At 52.5% G+C, this 20,900-nt stretch overlaps 9 protein-coding genes across 9 annotated transcripts; 5 read left to right on the top strand and 4 right to left on the bottom strand.

Annotated features, from left to right (window-relative positions):
• Nucleotides 1–610: 610 nt before the first annotated feature.
• On the top strand, nucleotides 611–1,267 carry BJX67DRAFT_383406 (uncharacterized protein; the record flags this gene model as incomplete). The annotated part of the gene is made up of 2 exons (XM_071033450.1): nucleotides 611–670; nucleotides 767–1,267. 2 exons carry the CDS (start codon nucleotides 611–613, stop codon nucleotides 1,265–1,267), a joined length of 561 nt encoding a protein of 186 aa, XP_070883751.1.
• A 395-nt stretch (nucleotides 1,268–1,662) lies between these two features.
• On the top strand, nucleotides 1,663–3,589 carry BJX67DRAFT_360259 (cytochrome P450). Its single transcript, XM_071029746.1, has 4 exons — nucleotides 1,663–2,120; nucleotides 2,169–2,369; nucleotides 2,416–3,167; nucleotides 3,217–3,589. The coding sequence occupies exons 1-4, from the start codon at nucleotides 1,745–1,747 to the stop codon at nucleotides 3,409–3,411; spliced, it is 1,524 nt and encodes a 507-aa protein (XP_070883750.1). The 5' UTR covers nucleotides 1,663–1,744; the 3' UTR covers nucleotides 3,412–3,589.
• BJX67DRAFT_389680 (SRPBCC domain-containing protein) lies at nucleotides 3,519–4,373 on the bottom strand (the record flags this gene model as incomplete). The annotated part of the gene is made up of 2 exons (XM_071034532.1): nucleotides 3,995–4,373; nucleotides 3,519–3,935 (listed from the first exon to the last, which is right to left on the bottom strand). Exons 1-2 carry the CDS (start codon nucleotides 4,052–4,054, stop codon nucleotides 3,519–3,521), a joined length of 477 nt encoding a protein of 158 aa, XP_070883749.1. The 5' UTR covers nucleotides 4,055–4,373.
• On the top strand, nucleotides 4,301–6,905 carry BJX67DRAFT_360252 (uncharacterized protein). The gene is made up of 5 exons (XM_071029745.1): nucleotides 4,301–4,586; nucleotides 4,673–4,750; nucleotides 4,810–5,421; nucleotides 5,472–5,749; nucleotides 5,794–6,905. Exons 1-5 carry the CDS (start codon nucleotides 4,480–4,482, stop codon nucleotides 6,363–6,365), a joined length of 1,647 nt encoding a protein of 548 aa, XP_070883748.1. The 5' UTR covers nucleotides 4,301–4,479; the 3' UTR covers nucleotides 6,366–6,905.
• Nucleotides 6,906–6,944: 39 nt separating this feature from the next.
• On the bottom strand, nucleotides 6,945–7,900 carry BJX67DRAFT_389678 (uncharacterized protein; the record flags this gene model as incomplete). Its single annotated transcript, XM_071034531.1, has 2 exons — nucleotides 7,623–7,900; nucleotides 6,945–7,558 (listed from the first exon to the last, which is right to left on the bottom strand). Exons 1-2 carry the CDS (start codon nucleotides 7,708–7,710, stop codon nucleotides 6,945–6,947), a joined length of 702 nt encoding a protein of 233 aa, XP_070883747.1. The 5' UTR covers nucleotides 7,711–7,900.
• BJX67DRAFT_198568 (acyl-CoA carboxylase subunit beta) lies at nucleotides 7,901–10,154 on the bottom strand. Its single transcript, XM_071025426.1, has 3 exons — nucleotides 9,258–10,154; nucleotides 8,621–9,206; nucleotides 7,901–8,569 (listed from the first exon to the last, which is right to left on the bottom strand). Exons 1-3 carry the CDS (start codon nucleotides 9,873–9,875, stop codon nucleotides 8,091–8,093), a joined length of 1,683 nt encoding a protein of 560 aa, XP_070883746.1. The 5' UTR covers nucleotides 9,876–10,154; the 3' UTR covers nucleotides 7,901–8,090.
• BJX67DRAFT_198859 (putative pyruvate carboxylase) lies at nucleotides 9,629–12,245 on the top strand. Its single transcript, XM_071025427.1, has 2 exons — nucleotides 9,629–10,139; nucleotides 10,188–12,245. The coding sequence occupies exons 1-2, from the start codon at nucleotides 10,096–10,098 to the stop codon at nucleotides 12,124–12,126; spliced, it is 1,983 nt and encodes a 660-aa protein (XP_070883745.1). The 5' UTR covers nucleotides 9,629–10,095; the 3' UTR covers nucleotides 12,127–12,245.
• A 114-nt stretch (nucleotides 12,246–12,359) lies between these two features.
• BJX67DRAFT_373602 (putative inositol 5-phosphatase) lies at nucleotides 12,360–13,682 on the top strand (the record flags this gene model as incomplete). Its single annotated transcript, XM_071031420.1, has 1 exon — nucleotides 12,360–13,682. One exon carries the CDS (start codon nucleotides 12,360–12,362, stop codon nucleotides 13,680–13,682), a length of 1,323 nt encoding a protein of 440 aa, XP_070883744.1.
• A 5,446-nt stretch (nucleotides 13,683–19,128) lies between these two features.
• On the bottom strand, nucleotides 19,129–20,484 carry BJX67DRAFT_373601 (putative RNA 3'-terminal phosphate cyclase; the record flags this gene model as incomplete). Its single annotated transcript, XM_071031419.1, has 1 exon — nucleotides 19,129–20,484. One exon carries the CDS (start codon nucleotides 20,482–20,484, stop codon nucleotides 19,129–19,131), a length of 1,356 nt encoding a protein of 451 aa, XP_070883743.1.
• Between the last annotated feature and the right edge of the window lie 416 nt (nucleotides 20,485–20,900).

The following is a 20,900-nucleotide window of genomic DNA, read 5'->3' as shown; positions in this document are numbered from 1 at the left end:
ATCGGGCTAGGACCTGCAAATGAAGGTACCCCCTGCATTCACAACCCACCCATAAACACAAGCAAACCAGGGCCTCATCCAAGCTTGGACGACCTGGTCCCAGTATATCACACGCAAGGCGAATCTCAGCAATGCTGGTACAACTCTCATCGCACCAGCATAATTAAAAGGCGTCGCTCAGAACCTCCGGCCAAGATATGATTATTCTATCATTGCAAGGGCCATGTCCGCTCTCCAGAATTGTCCACTTTACCGGCAACTCAAGACCCTGAACAAATAAATCAATGTTACTTACTCAACGGGGGGGCATTAGATGGACGAGATCCTGAGGTGATGCCGAGTGCATGCCTCCAAACTGTGCATGTCAATGGCCTATTGAATCTGACGCTCTGATTCGCTAGATTATTTCCGCCTCAGGCCACTATACCGACGTCACCAATATTTTCCAGCACACTTGGCCACAACTTAGTCTCCCCATTCCCGCGACCACCCCTATCAGGCGGCTGTTTGATCTCTATCTCCAGATAATTATTTATTACGATTGAGGTAGCAGCACTCGCTGCCGCTTTCCGCCATCTCGACTGGTTGCGACCCTAGCAGTCTCGCCGCCATGGCCTGTCCCATCACCGTCACCAAATTCATCGGGACGATTTCCCTAGGCCTCTTGACGGTATGTCAGAACTACTACCCCCCTTATAATGCGCCCGATATACTAAAGACGACACATCTTTGTCTCGTGCCGGAATTCCTTATTAATTTGTTCTAGGGCCTCTCATACTCCACCTCAACGATCACCGTACCCTCCCTTAGTCTCCTCTCCACTTCCTCCAACGCATCCAAATCGCTCAGCGAAGTCAAACGCCTCAACCGTAAGCACGGCTTGCGTCTAGCCAACATCTCCAATGTATGCCTTCTATTCGCGTACAGCATCTCACCGCGACACCGCAAACATCCGTACCTGATTTGGATGGTTGTCATGTCCGCCATCGGCTCATACGGTGTCGACTATTGGTTCCATCGTCAAAACGGCTTCAAGGCTTGGATTTGTAGCGTCGCCCAAGATGCCGGGTTCTCATCCGTGGGCGCTAAAAAGTCTCAAAAGAAGGAGGAAGACCTTGTTGTCGTTGAGGCGGAAGAGAACGTCAATGGGGAGAGCGTAAGGAAGGAGATGGATGCGGAGCGCCGCCTACAGGGCGTGCGAGGAATTTTTTCTGGCGTTGCGCTTGCGATGGGAATTGTCGGCCTCTGGGGGGACCGTCGGGCCTAATGGCCAACAGTCCGCACTGCCGAGTTTACCGAGATGGAAGCCGGTGTCTCAAAAGGCAGCCCCACGTGATTGCAGGCGCCCCGTCTAGACTTGGAAACCTTGGAATTCTTTCTTGGCGGACGGTTTGATTTTCCACTCTTCTCTGCATATTACCCTCAGGATATGATATTCTATGTATTCTATTTTCGGAACTGCTTGGTAAATCGGTTTGATAGTGAAGTTATTCCATCAGGATAAGATTGTCTCAAGTCTCACGATACAGTTTAGAACCGCCGCACCGACGCCGTTGCGGACATCCGAGGTCTAACGCATCTTTCGTTTGATGTCTCCGCAGCGGGGGTGGGGTTCTGTCCAAAGCCGCCGATCCCCAATCCGCTCTGGACCAAACTTCTCCAACACCCATAGGTCTCTTTACATAACAGCGTCAGATCCCCTTCAAATGCTGACACACAGTCTGTATTCGTTTCTTCTCCCAAAATGAACCTCCTCACCGTCCTCGCCTTAGCTCCCGCCCTCCTTGTGGCCCGCTACCTCGTCACGTTTTTCTACACGAGCTACACGAGCCGTTCCCTCTTCTCCATCCCCGGCCCATTCTGGGCTCGCTTCTCACGACTCTGGTACTTCCACCGCGTATGGAAGGGACACTTCGAAGAGGACAACATCCACCTCCACGAGAAGTACGGACCAGTCGTGCGAGTCGCCCCGGGCCAGTACAGCATCCATGACCGGGCAGCGCTCAAAACGATCTACGGGACGGGGACGAAGTTCGCGAAATCCGCGTGGTACGAAGGGTGGAAGCATCCCGATCCGGAGCGGTTCACTTTATTCCCGGACCGGGATATCAAGAGACATGGTGCGTTCCATGCCTCCCATTCATAGGATGAGGCTAATCGGCGGGCAGGCGAGACCCGGAAGAGGTTCTCGAGTTTATATTCGATGAGCTCGTTGGTACATTATGAGGAGTTTGTTGACCTGTGTGCGGACGTCTTCTTTGCGAGGCTGGGTGAATTCGCCGAGCGCGATGCGATGTTCAATCTCGGGGAGTGGTTCCAGTTCTACGCTTTTGATGTAATCGGGCAGATTACATACGGGCAGCGGTTTGGTGGGTGAAGCCCTCGAGTCAGAAGGTCAGCTGCTAACCATGGTAGGATTCCTCGACCAGGGCCTCGACATCGACGGGACTATTGGTGCCATAAACCACGTCCTTGTCTACAGCACTTTGATCGGCATATACCATGAGTGGCACCCGCGTCTGTTCGGACCGTTAAGCCGCTTCACCTGGTCTGGAGCCGGCGGCCGAGCATATATTATGCGATACGTCCAGGAGAAGATCGCCCAGTTCAGCGCCAAATCGAAGAGCGATGTCGAGCACGGCCCGTTGAAAACCCAAACGTTCCTTGAGAAGATGATCCTCGCCAGAGATAAAGACCCAGAAAAGGTCACAGACTATCATGTCTTCATGATGGGTCAATCCAACATCTTTGCTGGGTCGGATACAACCGCCATCAGCCTCTCAGCGATAATGTACAATCTCCTGCATTACCCGGCCGTCCTCAAGAAACTGCGCGAGGAAATTGACGAATTTACCGCTCAAGGCCGGTGCAGTGACAATGTCACCTTCAAGGAAAGCCAAGACATGCCTTACTTCCAGGCCGTCATGAAGGAGGCTCTCCGTATGCACAGTGCAACCGGTCTACCCTTCTGGCGCGTCGTTCCGCGCGGTGGCGCCGAAATCAGCGGCCGCTTCTTCCCCGAAGGCACCGTCGTCGGGGTCAATTCATGGGTATTCCATTACGATGAGAGCATCTTCCCAGACGCGAAGGCATTCCGACCAGAGCGGTGGATCGAGGCTGAGAATGACCCTGCACAGTTGAAGGTTATGAATGAGATGTACATGCCGGTGTGTCCCCCTTCATAAAGCGTCTATCAAGTACTAATTGTTCCGACAGTTCGGCCTCGGCTCGCGAACTTGTATCGGGAAGCATATCTCTATCCTCGAGATGTCCAAGCTCATACCCCGCGTCCTCCGCGAATTCGACTTCACCCTTGAGACCCAGAAATGGAACACGGAGAACTTCTGGTTCGTCAAGCCGACCAATTTCACCGTCAGGGTGCGACGACGCAATACAAAGCCGAAGGCGTAATCTCGCCGCGTTGTATAAACAAGCTAGTAAAATCAAGGCACATTATATCAATACAGCTGTATCCGGACAACTCCAAAGACTCAAAACAAAACCACCTCAAACCTCACTCACTCGGACCCCTCAACCCAAGCCTTGAAATCCTCATTAAACCCCTCAAACCCCTTCTCCGTCTCCTCCCTCATCCCCACCCACCCCGAAACCCACCCCCGCCCCATAAGCGCACCCGCAAGCAACCCCGTAAACCGCTCCTCATGAACAAGCCTGGTCTTAATCCCACCCTCAACCTCCTCAAATCTGAAAATATGCTCCCCCGTGAAAATCCCCGCAGGGAGCGAGCCCCTCCATGAAAATACCGCGGGCGAATTCTCCAGGACGACGGGGGAGAATTTCATCTTGTTGACACCCATTACGCAGGTCAGTTTGTCGCCGGGGACGAGTGCAGACGGGGCTTTGTCTGGGGCGGGGGATATTGACCCAACGAAGCCGTTGGGTGTGTAGCTTGGGATGGAGGGGAAGTCGAGGAACTGGGTGGTATTAGTATCGAACGCCCCATAGTAAAAATCCTTGGAGGGGGAGGGAATACCTTCTCCCGAACAGTCGCGGGACTAGCTGCGATTTCGATACTCTTTGAGATGATGTACATGTTGGCTGTGGTGTGATTGATATATCTTCGCCGAGAGAGCGCAAACTCGACAACGGAACAAAGTGGACAAGTGGTTGAACAGCTCAAGTGTTTTGATTGTCGCCTCTCGGTTGATTATCTTCCAATACTTTGGCGCTCGCCTTACCAGGATTTCCCCATCTTTTATACTTTTCCCAACCGCGACTGTCATCCCCCGACGCCGTGTCTGGCTCTGGAGCCGATAAAGAACCCCTCGGTCTGATTGGCGCAAAGGGGGCACGGAATTCCGTGTCCCGTGATCTGTCAAGACGCCTCCCGAAACAACATGAAAATGCTGATCGAGCATAGCCTCACAAGAAGACAGTCAGTTGGCGGCTCATGATGGCTGAGTGAGACTATCCCTTAGCGGTCAAACCTTCTCTTGGTGAGGCATCGGCATTGGCACCATGCCCCGAAAACACCGGCCTCTCCGGCCACGAGAGCCAAAGGCCTGCCAGGCCTGTGCGCATGCGAAAGTCCGATGTGAGGTGGGAAGCAGAGAGACGTGTGAACGGTTAGTCTTGCGGAATTGGATGTCTCTTACACCGTCGTACTGTATATTCGTAACTAATTGTTCCGGGATACTAACTAACAAACAAGATGTTCGCGGCTAAACAAGGAGTGCATCATGCAGGCTCCTGGGGCGCATAAACGGGTGGGGCACGGGCAGAAGGCGCTGTATGTCTCTTTGGGCGACTGATCGATACAGACAGGGGTTATTGACCATGATTTTCCAGGGACGTAGCCAGGCTCGAAGAGAAACTGGACAGTATGGCTGCTGTTTTCACAGCAACCCGGACACCGCTATCTGAGAAGCCAGATGGGGAGTTATCAAAATACTCACTTAGCGGGGGCTTGCAAACAGATGATGAGGAGGCACGGTCACTTCTCGACACCTTTCGGACAGAAATGACGCCGTATTTCCCATTCATCGCTATACCATTGAGTACAACCGTGGCAGAGTTACAACGAATGAAACCTTTCCTCTTGAGTACCATTATCATGGTAGCGTGCGTCTCTGACGCAGATAGGCAACTCGCCATGGCGCGGAAGATTAGAGAGTACGTTGGTGCCTCGATCATAACGAATGGCGAAAAGAGTGTTGATCTCCTGCAAGGGCTGTTGGTCTGTTTAGCGTGGTATCATTTTCAGCTTGAGTTGGGTTCTCAGATCAATAATTTCCTTCACTTGGCATGGGCGATGGTGGTGGATCTGGGTTTGAACGGGAAGCCGAGCTCAATAGCGACGGTGCACCCAGACGGTGTCTGGAAAGACCCCGCGGAGCAAAGCCTGCATCGAACCCTGGACGAAAGACGAGTGTACCTTGGATGCTTTTACTTGAGTGCTACGTATTGTTGCCGTCTTCTTTGGGGCATAGGCATACAGCTAACCTTGTTAGAGCTTCAACATGCCTCCGAGGCTTAGATCCAATGAGATACACCAATTACACCGAAGAGTGCTGTTGTGTACTTGAAGCTTCTGAGGAGCCGGCTGATCTCTATCTCATCCGATTGGTACGGCTACATCATCTGGCGGAGAGGATCAACCGCACTATATCCCTTGACGAATATAATACTCCTGGAGTGCCCTCCAAACCAGTTGCAGAGCGCATCAAGTCTCTCGGAGCAGACTTACAACATTGCAATCCAAGCTCCATACCTGGCAACCTCTATGATTGTACGTAACCCGGCCTCGCAGCATACCCTGACTAACTTCGACAGCAATCCTGCGTCTGCATTTCCTGTCTCTCGAACTTGGCTTATACAGCACAGCCTTAGACGACGGCTTTTCAAGATACGACGGGCACCAATCCGAACGTCTCACTCTGCTGTCTTCCTGCCTCACCGCAACAACCGAGTTCCTTGATGTGTTCTTTTCCATTCCGACCCGGAATTACCTTAACCTTCCATATCCAATATACGCTGCGTACTTCCATGCCGCCGGGACACTCTCCAAGCTTCTCCTCTTCTCTGGCGAAGGATGGGATCTGCAGTATTTCGGAAATGTGCCCGACCTCGAAAGTGTCGTTGGCACTTTCATCAGCAGAATAGAGAAATCGTCTACTTCCCGCCACGAAAAACAATCCTTTCGCTTCCCGGAGGCATTCGTCAGACTTACCCCTCATCTTCGTGCAATTGAAGACTTCCACAAAGCAAGACGCGCCGCTCAGGCAGATAGACGCACCGAGGTACAGCCATTCGAGTCTTCAGACTCCGTGGCGCAAGATGACGCCCGGGATGCGATGTTCCAACTACCCCATGGCTTCTCGTGGAGATTCCTTCGTCCTGGTTGAAGAGGCACATATCAACGCCGAGCTGGAGCATCATTCGCTCCCGTCAGAGTGAATGTCTCTCTCGCCGCTCTGCTGCCCTGCACCTAAGCTCAACCTTCAATACTCCATGATCAGCCCGCTTACGTCCATCATATCCGCGCGGCCATATCTCTCCCCCGCAGCCGCCTTCACCCGCCCCCTCACCTGACCGAGACCCGAAACCCTCTTCGCACCTCTTGTCCGTTTTCCGCGCGTGAACGGCGTAGACCAGAGAGCACACTGCCCATTAGGCTTGGGGCATTGCGAACGCAGGCAGGTCCGGCTTCGGTAAAAATATCGCACTACCACTTGGAAACACTAGTCTCCGTAGTAACGCTCAGCCGAGGTCACGAAGGTGAGTTGCATTTGGGAAGGCACGATGGAGCATGCGAGGAGTCGAGGAAAGTGCGCGGGAAATCCTCCGTGATGCGGAGACGCCAAGATGTGCTCTTCTCGACTCTCTTCAGAGCTGCTCGCAGCTATGCTGTCCAATCTATCTCTGATATGCTCTGTAGAGAATATAATCCACCCTGGAAAAAAAAGGTACGACAGAGAGAAATCCTACAAGACCATCCCAACAACCAACCCAAAAACAACCCACCTCAGCACTCTCCCTCCACCACCACCCCCCAACGCCCCACCACCACCCTCCTCCCCCTCAGACCCCGTCTGAATACCGTCCCCAACCCACGGCTGCCCCGGCAAGCTCTGGTTACTCGCGACACTCGGCCCCACGGCAAACTCATTCTCAAGCAACCCACACTCAACCCTCTCCCGCGACGCCTCGATCCCATTCGACACGGAAATCGGCAACTCAAAGACAGTGTAGTATTCCGTCCCATTCCACCGGAAGGACTGGTGCATGGAGATATTGTAGTTTCCGCGCGCGGAGTCTTTATCCCTATTATCATCTTCGTCGCCGACGAAACAATCCGGCCAGACCCAGTTCACGTGCTTCACTGTTGAATTCGGCTCGAGGTCTAGGATCGGCCCCACGTATGCCGGAGAATCGGACGAAGAAGAAATCGACGTTCCATTCGAGATTGTCAAGTTCCGCTCCTTCTCCTCGGACGTGAGGAAGAGCGTGATTTCGTGGAAGCGGGTCGGGGCGTCGTCGTCCGATGTTAGAGGGAGTTGACCGTTTCCTGAGACGTCGAGGGCGATATGGAGCGTGTCTTTTCCCCCCCCCCCGGAATTAGAAGATGTGTGAAATTTTCTCGAATGGAGTGAGAGACGTACCTCCGCCGAGGGGTGTATAGGGTTGCGGCGCGTCGACAATCGCCAGGCCCGGTGTGAAGATCTGGCCGTTGACGATTGTGAATTCCATGCTTGACTGTGCTACCTCAATTGACGGCCTGGGTGCTGTGATGACTTCATGATCTTTGTGAAGGTTCTGTGGATCTTATGAGGGTCGATCTGATATCTCCGCCAAGCGCTTCATTTCCGGGGTTCGGTTAAATGGATGAAATTCAATCCAGGGCTGAGTGGTTGCCCCACTACTTAATCTATTTAAGATGATTAGAGGAGAGAGAGGACTTTTGACTGGTGAGTCTCTGGTGGTTTGATTGCTTGAATCTATTCGAGGGACGCTAGCTGGGATCTTTTCTCCCAACCGTTCTTCTCGATCATCCACAAGGCAGGCTCTGAAAACTGTTGCCTGCAAGTCATCAACATCCCGAATCATCGGCAGCAGCAGCAGCTGTCAGCTCAACTAAACACCGGATGGATCCTGCCCGCCGCCCGATCCGCAAGTCGAATCGGTATCAAGACCTCATATACATGTCGCGCCCACCCGCACACAACTTTCCGTGTGTCCTTTGGGTCGATGATTTCTTCAACTCCGAACGCGTTCGCCGTCCGAACAGGGTTCATCAGCCGTCGATACTCCTCCTCAAGTTCCTGGTAAAGCTCCGCCTTTTTACCTTTTTGCTCTGCTTCACGAAGCTCATGCCTGTGTCCGACCTCGATGCCGCCCTCCAAAGGTAGAGAGCCCCATTGCCCGGATGGCCAGGCGGCTTGCGTGTGTGGATCCCGCGCCCCAAGCATCACTCCTCCTGCCACACCGTATGCGCGTCGGGTTATTACGCTAAAGATGGGGATGGTGGTGCTGAAGTATGCTTTTGCCAATTCGATACCCCAACGCATCGTCGCAGTCCGTTCGGCTACCGTACCGATCGCGTATCCGGCTGCGTAAGAGTTAGCTGTTAATAACGAAGTTCGGGACACAGAGAACTTACGGACGTCGACGAACTGCAAGACCGGCAGGTTCATCACGTCGCACAGCTTCAGCAGACGTGCTAACTTCTGGCTTCCCGCTGCGTCTAACGCGCCACTGTTCACTTCGCAGTTGAGTGAGATGATTCCCACAGGGCGCCCGTCGAGTCGTGCTAGACCAGAGATAGCTGTGCGGCCCCAGAAAGGGCCTATCTCGAAGAACGAGTCGCGATCGACTACACTCCGAATGATTGTCCAAGGATTGTACATCCGTGTCTGCTTGCGGGGAATAATCCGACGAAGAGACTCGTCTTCCCTGTCTGCCGGGTCATCACAAGGGATCACAGGAGGCGCATTGTATCGACCACAGTCAGGAAGGTAGCTGAGCACCGTGCGTAGTTGCTCGAAGCACTCAGCCTCATTGGCAGCCATGTTATCAATGGTTCCGTTAGTGCAATGGATCATGGGCCCGCCCAAGTCTTGGAAGCCTAGCCCTTCTTCGAATGTCGCGCCTTTTACTACCTCCGGACCTGCATTGAACAAGGCACCTATATCGGCTGCCATAACGGAGAAATGGCATGACGTGACACGTGCTGCTCCAAGACCAATCTACCCACATGAGTGCATTGTTCACGACAGAAGTTCATCGGATATACGTACTGCGGGCCCAACAATAGCACCGAGATTCGGGATACCATCATTCAATTGCTGGATGACCTGATGGAACATCGGCACATACGGGAGGTAACTCCAGCCCTCTTTCCGGATAGTTGTAACACTACCTCCACCAGAGCTACCATCGACCAGTTTGATCACGGGCAGTCTGAGGGCGAGAGCGAGTTTCTCTAGGTAAATAGTCTTCCCAGCTGAGGCTCCGTCTGCATGCCCACTGCGGAGAGAAAAGTCGTCTGCGGTCAAGAGCACACTCCGACCACGCAGCTTACCCTTGCCCTGAACGTTATTGCTGGGTATAAAGGTGACAGGCTTCTCGCGCATAGGCCCCGTTTTCTCCCATGTCACTGTCCCAGATAAGGATCCAATTTCCTCGAAACTGTTTGGATCTAGAAGCTGCTCGAGCCGCTCTCGCACCCATAACTTTCCCGCTTGTTTTTGTCGGATGTATCCGCGGCGCGATATGTCTGGCGTTGCTGCGATCGTGCGCAGTGTCTGGATCTGTTCCCGCACATCGGCATAGTCTGCGGGGAGGTTCAGATGAGATGACACTTGGCGCAGCCGCTTAGAGGCCGACGATGCGGAATTACTGTCGTCCGGCATCATTTGGCGATAGCAAGCAACGTCTGGTTTACCTCAGTAAACTAGAGACAATGTTGTCGTTATGTTCCTGAACGTTCATCCTTCCCCACATGAGGGGTAATAAGTTCGGCAGACAGACCGAGGACCGAGGGCCAGTGCCAGACCATGGACCCCAACACCAACTCCCGTCGACACATCCAGCAAACGCTTTACCCAACGTCTTTATGTATGTCCGCGCTTAATCATGGCTGTGCCACGTCCAATTCAGCGCCTCTTAGTTGCGAATAGGTACGACTCCAAAGCTTCAGACTCTTGACACCATCACTAACGAGCTAGAGGCGAAATTGCTGTTCGCATCCTGCAAGCTACACGGGAAATTTGTCCGTCGATAGAAACATTCGCATTATATACGGAAGATGATCGCTCGCATTGCGATATTGGTCGTCCTCAACGGGCCCTGCAGATTACTGCGGATGGTTACTTAGATGTCGACCTCCTCGTCCGTTTGGCCCAACAGCACGCTATCGACGCCATCCACCCTGGGTACGGATTTCTGAGTGAGAGTGCCGAATTCTCTAGACGTATGCAAGACGTCGGAGTGGCAGTCATCGGGCCCGGTTGGGAAATCCTAGATCGCACAGGGGATAAACTCAGAGCGAAACAGTTGGCACAGGAGAACAATGTTCCCGTGTTGCAAACGTTAGAGCTCAATCTTGCGGCAGCATCAGGTACCTCGCTTGCTTTGGAATATTTGGATAAGATCAAACAGTTCGCACGCGGTGTCGGGTATCCCATCATGATCAAAGCTGTTGACGGTGGCGGAGGGCGAGGCATCCGTCTTGTAGGAGGTGAGGATGTGTTAGAGAGCGCCATCCGGGCATCTACGGCCGAATCACCGTCCAAGACTGTGTTTGTGGAGAAGGCAGCTGTGGATGGTTTCCATCACCTTGAGATACAGATTATCGGCGACGGTAACAATGTGCAGCATCTATGGGAACGCGACTGTAGCGTGCAACGACGGTTCCAGAAGGTTGTGGAAGTCGCGCCATCATTACTCCGCAATGACAGCGAGGCATTAGTAAAAAAGGTAGCCAATGCAGCAGTCCGTATAATGAAGGCCATCCAGTACCGGTCTCTTGGGACAGTGGAGTTCTTGGTCAACGAACAGCTCGGCGAATTTTACTTCCTGGAAATCAACCCACGCATTCAGGTGGAGCATACGATCACAGAGGCAATTACAGGCATCGATCTGGTTCAGGCCCAGCTTCTCATAGCTCAAGGCTACTCTTTGCCTGAAGTCGGCCTATCCTGCTGTCCCCAAGCCCGCGGCCATTCCATTCAGCTTCGGCTGTGTTCCGAGGATCCGCGGGCTAGCTTCTCCTTGAGCGTGGGAAAGGTTACGGAGTTCAGCGTTCCCACAGGAAATGGAGTGCGGGTCGACACCCACATTGACATGGCAGGTCTCAGCCCAGTTATAGTGGGCGCGCAATTCGACAACCTGTTGGCCAAGATCATCGTCACCGGATCATCGACTTGGGAGGCAACAGTCTTGAAGGCGCGGAGGGTTTTAGCCGACACACGGATCTCGGGCGTCAAGACAAATCTTGACTTACTCCGAGGCATTGTCGGCCACGAACAGTTCGTCGCTGGGAGGATAGATACGCAATGGCTAGAAAAGAATCTCGACCAGGCAGTGCAGCTGGGAGGGAGTGTTTCACGATCGTTGCAACTGCCAACGCAGGTTTCCCGCCCCTCCGGCACCCCGAGCATACATTCGTCGAATCTTTTGTTTCGACCAGGTGACTCGTGGTCGATCACACTTGAACCTCTGCAAAGTCAGCAAAAGGAGACGCAGCAGCAGAAGCATCATCTTCAGCTCACACGCGTGTTGCAAAACGATTTCCCCTCTTCCATATCCGCAGAGGTCGAGTATACGACGGCTTCTTCAGCCACGGCATACCGACTCAAGCTGGAAACAACGAATACAGCTGCGTCGGCCTTGGTCTCTTCACATCGCCGTGGAGACCCGCGGAATCCACGACACATTGTGCTTCCATTATCAGGCAAGCTGATCGAGGTTTTAGTGTCTCCGGGAGACATGTTAGAAGAGAATCAAGTTGTCGCGTTCGTTAAACAGATGAAAATGGAGCTTGAGGTAAGAAGCCCCCGAGCAGGACGCGCACAATGGGTGTATGAGATGGAGGAGGAAGAGGAGGAAGTGGCGGATGGCATTCTCTTAGTGGAGCTAGAGGAGGAACTCCGAGGGAAGCTGTAGGGTAGCCACATTATGTCCGATAAACGCATAGATGCCCCTCGTTCCAACACCAACAGTGTTTCATGCTCCTCCTCACAGAAGCAGCTGCTGGGCGACTGGGGGGTGTTTCGACGGCAGAAAAAGGCACTTGGGGCGGTGAGGCCCTTATCGATAACACAGCCGCCAGAGCTCCTGCCTTGGGACAGATCCCTTGTACACATGTATCATCCTCATCGTGGAATATATTCGGCATAATGGATGCTTTGCAGCTTTACTTCGTCACATATAATTGCGCTCTTAATCAGATTGATGTCGAGCACTTCTCACGCCACTTGTTTGATGCCCTCCCTGCCACCAACAGTCCCAGCCCCGCGGGTCCCGACATCATTGTACTCAGTCTCCAAGAGATCGCACCGATCGCCTATGCATTCCTAGGCGGTTCTTTTCTTGCCCCATATTTTGCTGCATTTTCTCAGGCTGTGGACAGAGCCGCGACCCAGCGGTGGGGAAGCCACTATGTCAATATCGTCACGGATAACAGTGGAATGACTGGCCTGATGGTCTTTGCCCGGTCAGACGTGAACGATTACCTGTCGGCGCCTGATATCGCACAGGTTGGCTTCGGATTCCAGGGAATTGGCAACAAGGGAGCTGTTGGGGCAAGAATATCGTACTCTTCGAAGACGTCACCGCAGGCGGGAGTCGATCTGACCATCATTGCCGCCCATCTTGCACCCATGGAAGATGCTGTGGAGCAAAGGAATGCGGATTGGCGTACTATGGTCGAGCGTCTAGTATTTAGTAGGTCGGGGACCGTCAACATTGGAAACGGAGAAGACGAGGATGAGTCGGAGAGCGCTGCCTTACTGTCAAATCCAAATCACGATCACCAGGGCATCTTCGCTCCAGCAAGCTACCTATTTCTCGGGGGAGACTTGAATTACCGTACCGCAGACAGATTTCCATCGAAGCTGGATGTTTCACGGTTTCCACAGGCGGACGCGGAGCCCGGCGGCCCTTTGCACTACTCCCAGCTCTTGAAAGGTGACCAACTGAAACGCGAAATGCAACTCTCTCACTGCTTCCATGGCTTATCAGAGGCTCCCATATCGTTTCCTCCAACCTATAAATACAACCATGACGCCCAGACAGCGGCAAGGGATCCCTTTCATACCGACAAAGCTCCAGAATGGAAATGGGCCAGCCACAGATGGCCGAGTTGGTGTGACCGTATTCTTTTCCTGGAGACACCTCTAGGATTAGGAGACGAGGCAAGAGTGAAAGTACTGGGATATGATGCTCTTCCTGTTTCACCAACATCTGATCATCGCCCCGTGGCTCTGACAGTTTCTATCCCCATATCGGCAAGGAGAGCGTTGAATGAGCATCGGACGGCAGCTCCGTTCCCCATTGACCCTAACTGGGCAACTCGGAGGGATATGGCACGAAGAAAGGAATACCTTGTTGGGTGCTTAGCATATCTCGGATTGACCTGGGAGGGCAATGGACTAATGTTGGCGACCACTATTGGTGTCTTCAGCGCCTGGTTCGTCTTGCGATCTTTATTCAGCACCTAATCCAGGTTTCACCACTGGCTTGTGTCTCTCACGGATACACAACGACTGCACAGTATTATTTCCCACTGCCACAGGAGCAATAACATCCGACTTCCCTTTCCGCGCAGCAAAATATTACCACTTCAATGGCATTTGACTTCCGGAACCACGAAGCCAGGCGTGTCACAACACGTTTGTCGCTCGTGTTTTTTTATCTATCCGGAGTTATCCCTACAAGAGACCTTTTGTTTGGGAAACAGCCTTCTGAGAGGCACCTCGAGCTACCCACCTGCCGATTTTCTCATCACCTATTCAAACGCTGGTCAGAGTCCTTCTTGGACCACAACAATGAGATGAACCCGACTGCAAACATTCAATCGCTGCTCTCCCGAGTCAGTGTATGCGTTCAACCGGGAAAGCCGAGGTATAGTAGAGCTTTGCTACCAGGTATTACTTGAATGTTTGGAAATACCTGAAGGAAATAACAAAAGGAAATATTCGTATGATCAAGCATAATAATCTCTCCGCCAAGAAGCACCCAGGCCTCCTTACTTGGCGAGGCAGCCACCGTTATGTGCCATGTCCATATTGATGGCAGCCCCAACTCCCCAACCCCCCATTAGAGGTAAACAAAGAACGAATATCATAAAGACGGAGTCTGAGCAAGTGTGTTGCTGAGTTCTTGCTTCCACAAAGCAAGTCGCAAAGACATGCAGGACAAAGAAAACCGCAAAGCCGCAAGTAACCGCTAGGGCTAATAGAGGCGCAATTGGCCAGCCCAAAATATCATGATGATTTAGTTTTTTGTTCAGATAGATATCAGGACTCATCTTGTTGACGGGTGGAATCTGGAGTCCCGATGAAAGGCAAAGAGCTCTCAGAGTTCAGTAATCAGAGGGCGTTTCAACTGGGCTACTGGCCGAGGGATATGATTTTACGCAGATTTGGAGTCGGAATGTCGACCCCCCGGTCATCCGGGTGTTCCAGTTAGAGCTCTTCGGGTTTGGCTAATTCGTCGACCTTGAGCAGACACCCCAGCGAGCAAAAGGCCTCCCCAACTTACAACAATGCAACTGAATTGAAAGAGAGGGCTGTGCTCATTTACCGCCCCCAACCGTATTTCTTAAAATGTCGATTTTTAACGAAAGTCCCATGGTGAGATGGGCTTGGTCGAATGATACGGAGCAGCATGGAAGCCTGCGGAGATGTTGGAGGCGGCACTATTCATGCGAAAAAGTCTAGACTCTTGAGTTTTCTCCCAACAACACAGTGAGCGGAGATTTCAGGAGCGCGGGAAGCATCTTCTCACACGTCTTGTCTGCAAAAGGGAGGGTAGTGGCTAATAAGAGGTTTGAGTCGATGCTCGCCCCGTGGGGAACCAACGCATGGGCTGCGTCAACGCTGAGAATTTCCTGGATGGCCAAAACACACCCAACTGATCCGATGAACCGACGAGAGACCGCTCCAGACCCAGGTTTCGAGTGATGGTGCGGAAATGCGCGGCGATATACCAAACAAACTGCGGTTTGAAACTCGACAGAGAAATCATTTTGGGCGCTGAAGATCTTGGCCCGGAGATGAGCAACGTCGATGCTGGTTGTGGTTGTCAGATCCCGTAGTGCGCGGGTAATGCCTCCTGCAATAGTCTGATCCAGAGAAATCAGGTTCTAACACGGGCTGGGCTGTCGTATCAACCTCGAATTCGCGGCATCTGCCGCTTCGTCGGGAACGTCGACCCTCCACAATCGATCCGCTTCTATATTTACCTGGATATTTGGCTGTTTGGCGGCGATCAGGGGCATTTTTTCAAATCATTTGCATGTTGGATGAATAAAACAGTTTCGAAGCGACTCTGGACCTTGGGAGTCGAGCGTCCCCTCCAGGCAGTGATGTTTGACTTCCCAAAGCAAGAAATAATTGCAAGGCTGAGACCTAGCAAACACTCTGCGCCAACAGAAGTTTGTTTCCGAGAGCAACAATGCGGTTGACTGTACCGATCCAGATCCCCACATCGGCGAGATATCATACGATGGATGGTGTGCCGACTATTGGGCCAAAGACCTGATATTCGGCGTTACTGAGAGAATCAGATGGAAGATGACGAGTGCGGCGCTGCTGGCGGTGGAAATGTCAGGATCAGGACATCCCTCTGTGTTGCAACTCGAGTGGTCTAGCCACGTCTAGCCACGTCTTTTCTTACCTCCAGCCGTATTCTCGGAAGATCCGGAGCTCTCAATCACCGTGGTCCAGTCGAAGTCATCGCGATTGGGTAATTTTCGAAGGTCTGGCGGGAGTTGTACCATGCAAGGGACAAAAACAGGATAGAATCCATGCCAGGCACATGATCTCATCAAGTGATCACAAGTCAACGTCCGGGTTTTCCCTTGCCCCTCTATTCACTCATCCTTTCGCTCCATCCAAGGCTCCCAATTTGCATAATTGCCCAATCCTCCACCGACACGAAGCTCTCAGGTTGGCCGGATCGAGCCGTTCGGCCGGGATTGTGAGGCATGCCGATGGGCAAAGCTTCGGCAGCGCGGATCAACCATGGCTCGTATTGAGCGAATTCGCATCTGGAACAACTGCAGCTTGTAGTACGATTGCACAACTTCATTGTTTCCACCCAACGTCGCGATGTGCCGAGATGGAAACGGATAGAATCCGGGCCCGAGCTCGTCCTGCGGCCGTACCCATGGCAGACAGGAACCAGTGAAGCTTTCGGGTCGAAGCCCCTACCACCCGTTTCAATGCCAGCAAAAGGAAAATGAGCGGGATAGCCTGCAGCAAAAGAGAATATTCAGAAAAGTTGTTGAGAGTGTTTGATGCTTCGATTCGATTTTGATTTCAGACCCAACTTCCAATGGCCAATGGCCGGTACCCAATTCGGCGAAGATTGTGAGGTTTCGAGTTGTCTCCCGTGCTGGGAGTATCAAATTCAACCAAAAAAAGGTCATCGCTGTTCTGGTGGAACGCCATCACAAAGGAAGCCAAACCCTTGTATGCGATTGGTTGCGTCTCCGTTGATGCCGGCATCCGAAATTGACTGCTGACCTTGAAACGATCAAATCCCAAAGAACCAGATGGGGCTGTCTCGCCTGAACGTTCCAGAAACATCGGGGATGGGGCCTTCGTGTGACGGGTTTGGGACCCAAGATCCAGATACCAACGGTACGCTGCTGCCTCATCAATCCGAAACCCAAGCGGCTCTGGGCCCGCCAGCCAGGACGACCAACATCACTTTTGCTGTCCAATGCACACCCAGAACGAGGCTGTGAGCGGATGGTCTGACACAGTGCATACCTTCCTGTCATCGATCAAACCTCTCGCTGCTGCGAGCGGTCTGCGAGTGCTCATTCAGTCGATCATCCCGTCTGTTGGAACGATCTCGGGATCCGATCGACCTCCTTTATTGTCCAGTCCCCTGGCTTTCAACAAAAACTCTGGTCCCGAGGGGCCCGAAAATCTGGACCAAGGCACAAGCCCACAGCTTCGATCGAGTGGGACGGGTTGAATGAATCGTGCTCTGACAAAAAAAAAAAAAAAAAAAAGTCTCAGGACTGCCGCATCTGAGCGCACCTTGGAAGGGAGGGCGCAGCAACTTCCAAGATTGCCATTTCTTCATTCAGATCCGAGCCAGTCAGTGATGCCTAGGTCTGACGAGATGATTGATTGTTGAAGATTTTATGACAATTATTATTTTTGTTATTTCCTTTTTCTTGACCTTTTCTCCAACTTTGCATCCCAATAATAATGCAGAGCATTAATTGTCGCCACAGGAGAGTTTATTTTCCTGACCTGGGCCGATCTTTGGCTGTTACATTAGCTGCGATTTTATTACACGAATTCCACCCCCAAATTCCTTGTTTCAAGTGAATCATTCATCAACCATATAAATCCCACAATTGCGCTCGCCAGATTCGCATCCGGAAAACTCAAGACATCGACTCCAATTACCAACAGCGGAGGGTACTCTTCATCACTTTGGTAATTGCTGGACATTGCCTTGCCATTTCTTTGCTCTTTCTTTTGCCTTCTGCAGCCTTTCAAGCCCTGCTGCAGTGCTGCCCTGCATCAATCTGCTCCAAGCACCGCCCCTATTTTTTTTCGGCCCTCCCGTGGCGCAGCCTAACCGTCAACGCTAAGGCACTAGCGGCCTGCAGGCTGGACTTGTTTGGGCCGCGATCTTTTTCCACTTTCTGCCTTCCTGGCTTCCTGCAAGACAAACGGTCTGCCTCGATCTTGACGTAATTGTCGTGCGGCTTGTTCAGGGATTGGGCATTTGACCCTTCTTCAAATCTTCTTTTCTTTTTCCTTGCCGCCTTTTCTTCCCTTGCTTTTTCTCGAATTTTTGACGTCGTGTCGTCGTCCGGTCATTCTTATAGTCTCACGAGCCACTGGGCATTCTCTTTCGCTTCCGAGTCTGCCACTCTCTTTATCTGTGCCATCCTCCCTTCCAACCAGTTCGGCCCACACTCCCCTGGACAGACTGCAGATCCATTTCCCCGGTCCCGCCCTGAGAGTGATAATTAACACGACTATCCACGACACTTCCTTTCTCCCTTTGCGAAAAAAAAAAACCCTCCTCACCACCCCGCTTGCCAATATGTTCTCTTGCGCAAACTATCCTCGCGGTTGCCGTGGACGTGCCAACCAAGAGGGAGGCAAATGCCCCGACTGCGTCGTATGTTCTGCCCTCATCGCGGAACCTGCCCCAAAGCGCAACAGCTAACTGTGACAATCAGACATTGAACCTGCGCCGACCAGCCTCTTCTTCGCCGTTGGCTCAACCAAGAGATTACCGCCGCGCATTGCCATCCGAGATCCTCCAGAATTCGCCGTACAAGGCGATCGCCCGACACACGGCATAAGGCCACAGCTGTCGCAACCAACGGAAAAGGCAACGCGATCTAGACACAGAAGAACCCTCGACCTTCAGCCGGAATGCAAGGGTCCCGCAGGCTGGGACCGCCATCAGGGAGCTTTGCTGTGTCCTTTGTCGTGTTTCACTTCTACACTTCCCTCTTTCCAATACTTTTTATTTTTCCTGTTTGTCTAAATTGACACTCTGATTTGATGCATTGCTGGGAGTTCACATATACCACATGGAGGGGAGGCTATCTCAATTTGCGCAGTACACACCTACGTCCAGGCGGCTAGCACTTTTTCTTTTTTCATTTCCATCCGCGTCCTCTTCTGATATCATTGTACGAATTTGAAAGTTGTTTTTGTCACCCTCTCTCCTCACTTCTGTTCCGCTTGATAATAGAATGCAATTGATGGGGGTCATCGCCATGCAGTGGCTCAGGGTGGCGCTTCTTCCTCTTTTGCGTGGATGGTATGTGACTCATGTTGTAGACTTCGTGGGCTTCACAATCTTCTTCTCTTTATCGAGAACGTCCGTAAATGACGCACAAATACAACTTGTAATTAGATAAATGGGCTGCGAGAATTCGGAATCACTACAAGTTCAACCAAGGCAGTCCTCTCCCAGCATTTCTCGACATACCCACTGCGCTGTTTGTGTATGGAGACTCCAGTACCTCTCATCCTCGTGACCCTCACCAACGCGCGATTCCTGAGCGTCCGACGATCTCCCCAGCGCCTCAAAAACAACGAGCTGATCCCTCATAAACTCATCAACACAGGGCTGGTGTCGGACAGTTCCTGACGCATCTTTCTGGGGCTGGAGGCGAGGATCATTGAGTTCATGAATGAAATTCTTCACACATTCATCCACCAAATCCTTCAATCTGCGACTCATGTCTTCCTCAGGCTTGCGTTGACGTTTCTTCGGCTTTTTCTCTCCTTTTAACGAGCCATACAGCGCGTCGCGCCCAATCCTGAACCCCGTTGACGTGTGCGCCACAATCAGCACGTAAAGACATGATCGACGACGCGTGGCCTCGGTGGTATGGGTCTGTATGGGGACAGCGCCGCTGGCCCCTGTCTCTGGGCTGACTCCTTCAGATCCGCCGGCAGAGAAAAGATCAGCGGGTAAGTCCTTTAACCGTTTGCGGAGAATTCGATGGGCCTGACGTTCCATAAACTCGCGCACAGTTTCCGGTTGATCTGTTTCTGCGTTGTACCCATGATGACGTCGAGCGTCTCTGTTGGGCTTCGCGATGAGGCGATCATCAGGGGCGAGGATCGTGATGTCGATCTGGGAAATTGTCCCCCGTTGGTATCGACGGAGATCAATCGAGGGGAACACGGCGCTCGGAGGTCCGCCGCCTGCTCTCCACAGAGAATCAATCTCGAATAACACTTTTCCCATTTGCTCTTGACCCGGCGCCGACGACCACCCGCGTTTCTCCAGACTGACTGAGAGAGGCGGCAGGCCAACGCGTGCGAAATTAGGGATCAACACCTGCGAGACATAGTCGTATGATGGGGACGATGAGACATTGGTGCCGCCGATGATACTCACGCGGATCCGGTCCGCGGTCTCCGACCGAAGGAGGTATGGATAGAGCGCCTGGAAGACGAGGAAGACAGACCCTGGGGTTGGCAGTCGGATGTTAATCTCTGTATTTGTTCGACGAGCCTCTCCTTGGCCATATGAGGGCGGGTGAAATTCCGTCGCGCATGAGCCCACTTGAGCCTTGACGAGTCTACTTCCGCTCAGCTCCGCCAGTGTCTCGAGCGCAGCGAGATGTGACGCCTTCAATCCTTTCTTTCCTGACCGATTGCCTCTGATATGATCGATCGCGATGGATTGGCCTGTGAGGGCCGACAGTGCGACCGCGATGCGAACCAATTGGCCTCCTCCTTCGAGCTTTCGTCCGTCCAGTCGCACTGGTTCGGTTGGTCGCGTTTCTGCCATACTTTGCGATGTGTTCTTTTGCTGCTGAATCAACTTGATGCTACAATTACTTTGACAGGCCATCAGCGTGTTATTTATTCCCGCGCGTCGCGTTGACTTGGGCAGTGTGTGACTCCAATTTCGGCTACAGGAGACATGACTCACAAAAACTTCGACAAGCACAGCCCTTTGCCCTGAGTCAACACGGCAAGGCAGATACGTACGTCCAACAGCCACAAGATCGCCCTGTCGACAGAACTTCGGCTTCAACCAACCAGAGCTTCCCTCCTGGTCGAGCTCAGTCGTCGCTTCGCAGGACGTGGAATCTTCAAGTTCGTTATGCTCCTCCGCGCAGCATGCCATGTTGCCATTTCCGGAAGCTGCGATGGAGGCATCGCAACCCTTTTAGGAGTCGGTCGTCATTACGTTCGTTTGGC

This window comes from Aspergillus lucknowensis, assembly GCF_044049455.1.
Source record: "Aspergillus lucknowensis strain CBS 449.75 chromosome Unknown BJX67scaffold_37, whole genome shotgun sequence".
Classification (NCBI taxonomy): domain Eukaryota; kingdom Fungi; phylum Ascomycota; class Eurotiomycetes; order Eurotiales; family Aspergillaceae; genus Aspergillus; species Aspergillus lucknowensis.
This window is presented reverse-complemented; position numbering and strand designations above follow the sequence as displayed.